The sequence below is a fragment of the Colletotrichum godetiae genome (assembly GCF_030913485.1).
Source record: "Colletotrichum godetiae strain CBS 193.32 chromosome Unknown BDP55scaffold_72, whole genome shotgun sequence".
NCBI lineage: Eukaryota > Fungi > Ascomycota > Sordariomycetes > Glomerellales > Glomerellaceae > Colletotrichum > Colletotrichum godetiae.
The window spans coordinates 1,434-3,302 of NW_026851320.1; the positions used below are offsets into that span (position 1 = coordinate 1,434).

The window sequence follows — 1,869 nt, forward strand, 5'->3', positions numbered from 1 at the left end:
AAGCAGCTCCGGATGTTACGAGCTGGGGTCGCGAGGTGGGTCAAAACGCCGGCCGAACCAGAGGCTGGATGCTGCCATTCCTGACCGCCTTCCCAGCGCCGCCTATTCCGCTCCCTGGCCGTGGAAGTTCCGCTCTGCAGACTCTTCCTCCTTCAGCCAAACGCACGTCAAAGGGTATATGTTTGTGCGGAGAGATGGGTCCAACTCCACTATCTAGCTTGCTTTGTGCAAAGAATCCGTCCCAATTGGTGAATCATGTTGACCCACATCAGCATCTCCACCTGGTTTTTAGAAGCTTAATCTTCATAGATCGGTTACTAACCGACTGGTCAGAAGATCTCTACATACAATAGCATGTTGTATCGCGGCTGTTACATCTGTCAATCTAAGGGCTCTAACGCCACTAGTATTGGTAACGGATAGCAGCTAATACTTCTTGGCTAGCTTTTTTGCTGCGATTGTCTGACTTAGATGAGTTCCTTGAAATGTTTACTGGTGTTCGTCCATTTGTTAAGGGCACATGGCATCTCCCTGCTTTTTGGCTATACTGTGACGGACGTTCGTTTCCCCCCCAAAGTTTGTTAACCACGGTTTGTTTAGTAGAAAGGAGCCAAAGCGCATGCAATCTGTATATAGATGCTAGCTGTTGTTTAGACAGTGTATTTGTGCAATACACTGCAGGATAAAGATACATATATGCCTTGCAGGTCCACGACTGTCGTCTCTGCTGTTCTACTATCGTCTGATCTCCTGACTTGCATCTCTCCGCCAAATAAACACAGCAAAGATGAGTATCAATGTATCCACAAGACACAGCAAGGTAAGCCAGTTCAAGCGAAAAAATACGCTAAATTGTTGTCTAATGACTGTGGTCAGTTACCACGTTGTCTAAAAGTTGACATAAGCAGGTGGGAATGGGATGTTACTGTCCGCTCAATTGACCAAAACCCAACCGCTACTGGTGTAAGAGTTCTCTCACTGGATACGACCGCAGATCGATTCGTCCGTTCGGAGAAGACTCTTCCATACCTCAGGCGAAAGCTGCCAAAATCCGACGCAAATCCGACCTACGATTACCGGGGGGGTGAGGCAGTCATCTTGCGTTACCTGTTTTACGTGCTGCCGAACCTTACTCATCTCTACCTACGTCTCTCTGGCATTGAGAGTGCATCCTATTTCACACGATTGAGGGAAACTCCATTATTGAGCCTGAAGATTCTCAGAGTACAGTATCTACGGCGTCAATGCTCGCTGTGTTTTAGCGCCTGTTTTGGTCTTTTCGACGCGGCACCTAGTCTCGAAGAAATCAGGATTGATGACTGCGTCATGAATCTTGGGATGCTTAACGAAGGACTGAATCTTCCAAACGTCAGAAAGGTTCGACTCATCAATGTCCAGTTTTTCAAAGACGATACAAGTTCTCAGGGCACCCAACACTTCCCACGCAACAACTGCCCTAGACTTCGCGTGGTGGAATGTAGCTTCCAATTCGATGCGAAGGCCGACTCCGAGCTGTTTGCTACACCTTCAGATATGCTAGTAGCTTTGAAGCCAGTGGCGACTCAGCTCCATGGACTGGAACTTATTGTGGGGACAGGAAATCCGCCGCACAAGTATGGTCGTATCGTTTCAATGGCCGGATTTTCGAGGCTAGAGGCCGTCTCTATTGCCACCGAGTTCATCGATGATATTTCTTGCTTTATTCGGACGCTCCCACGCTCGGTCAGCAGGCTTTATTTGCATGTTGCGAAGAGCGAAGTCGTCGAATTTATGTTGGATGGCATGTAACTAGGATCTTATGTAGGCAACGGTGAAGGGCGCGGCGCAGTATTGGTCCGAGGCAGCAAGCGTTAATGATTGTCCGGGGTA

At 48.3% G+C, this 1,869-nt stretch overlaps 1 protein-coding gene across 1 annotated transcript; it reads left to right on the top strand.

The window, feature by feature from the left end:
* Positions 1-787: 787 nt before the first annotated feature.
* On the top strand, positions 788-1,587 carry BDP55DRAFT_682260 (uncharacterized protein; the record flags this gene model as incomplete). The annotated part of the gene is made up of 2 exons (XM_060576258.1): positions 788-820; positions 877-1,587. Coding segments are annotated over 2 exons (744 nt in total), but the record flags the coding sequence as incomplete, so codon positions are not given.
* Between the last annotated feature and the right edge of the window lie 282 nt (positions 1,588-1,869).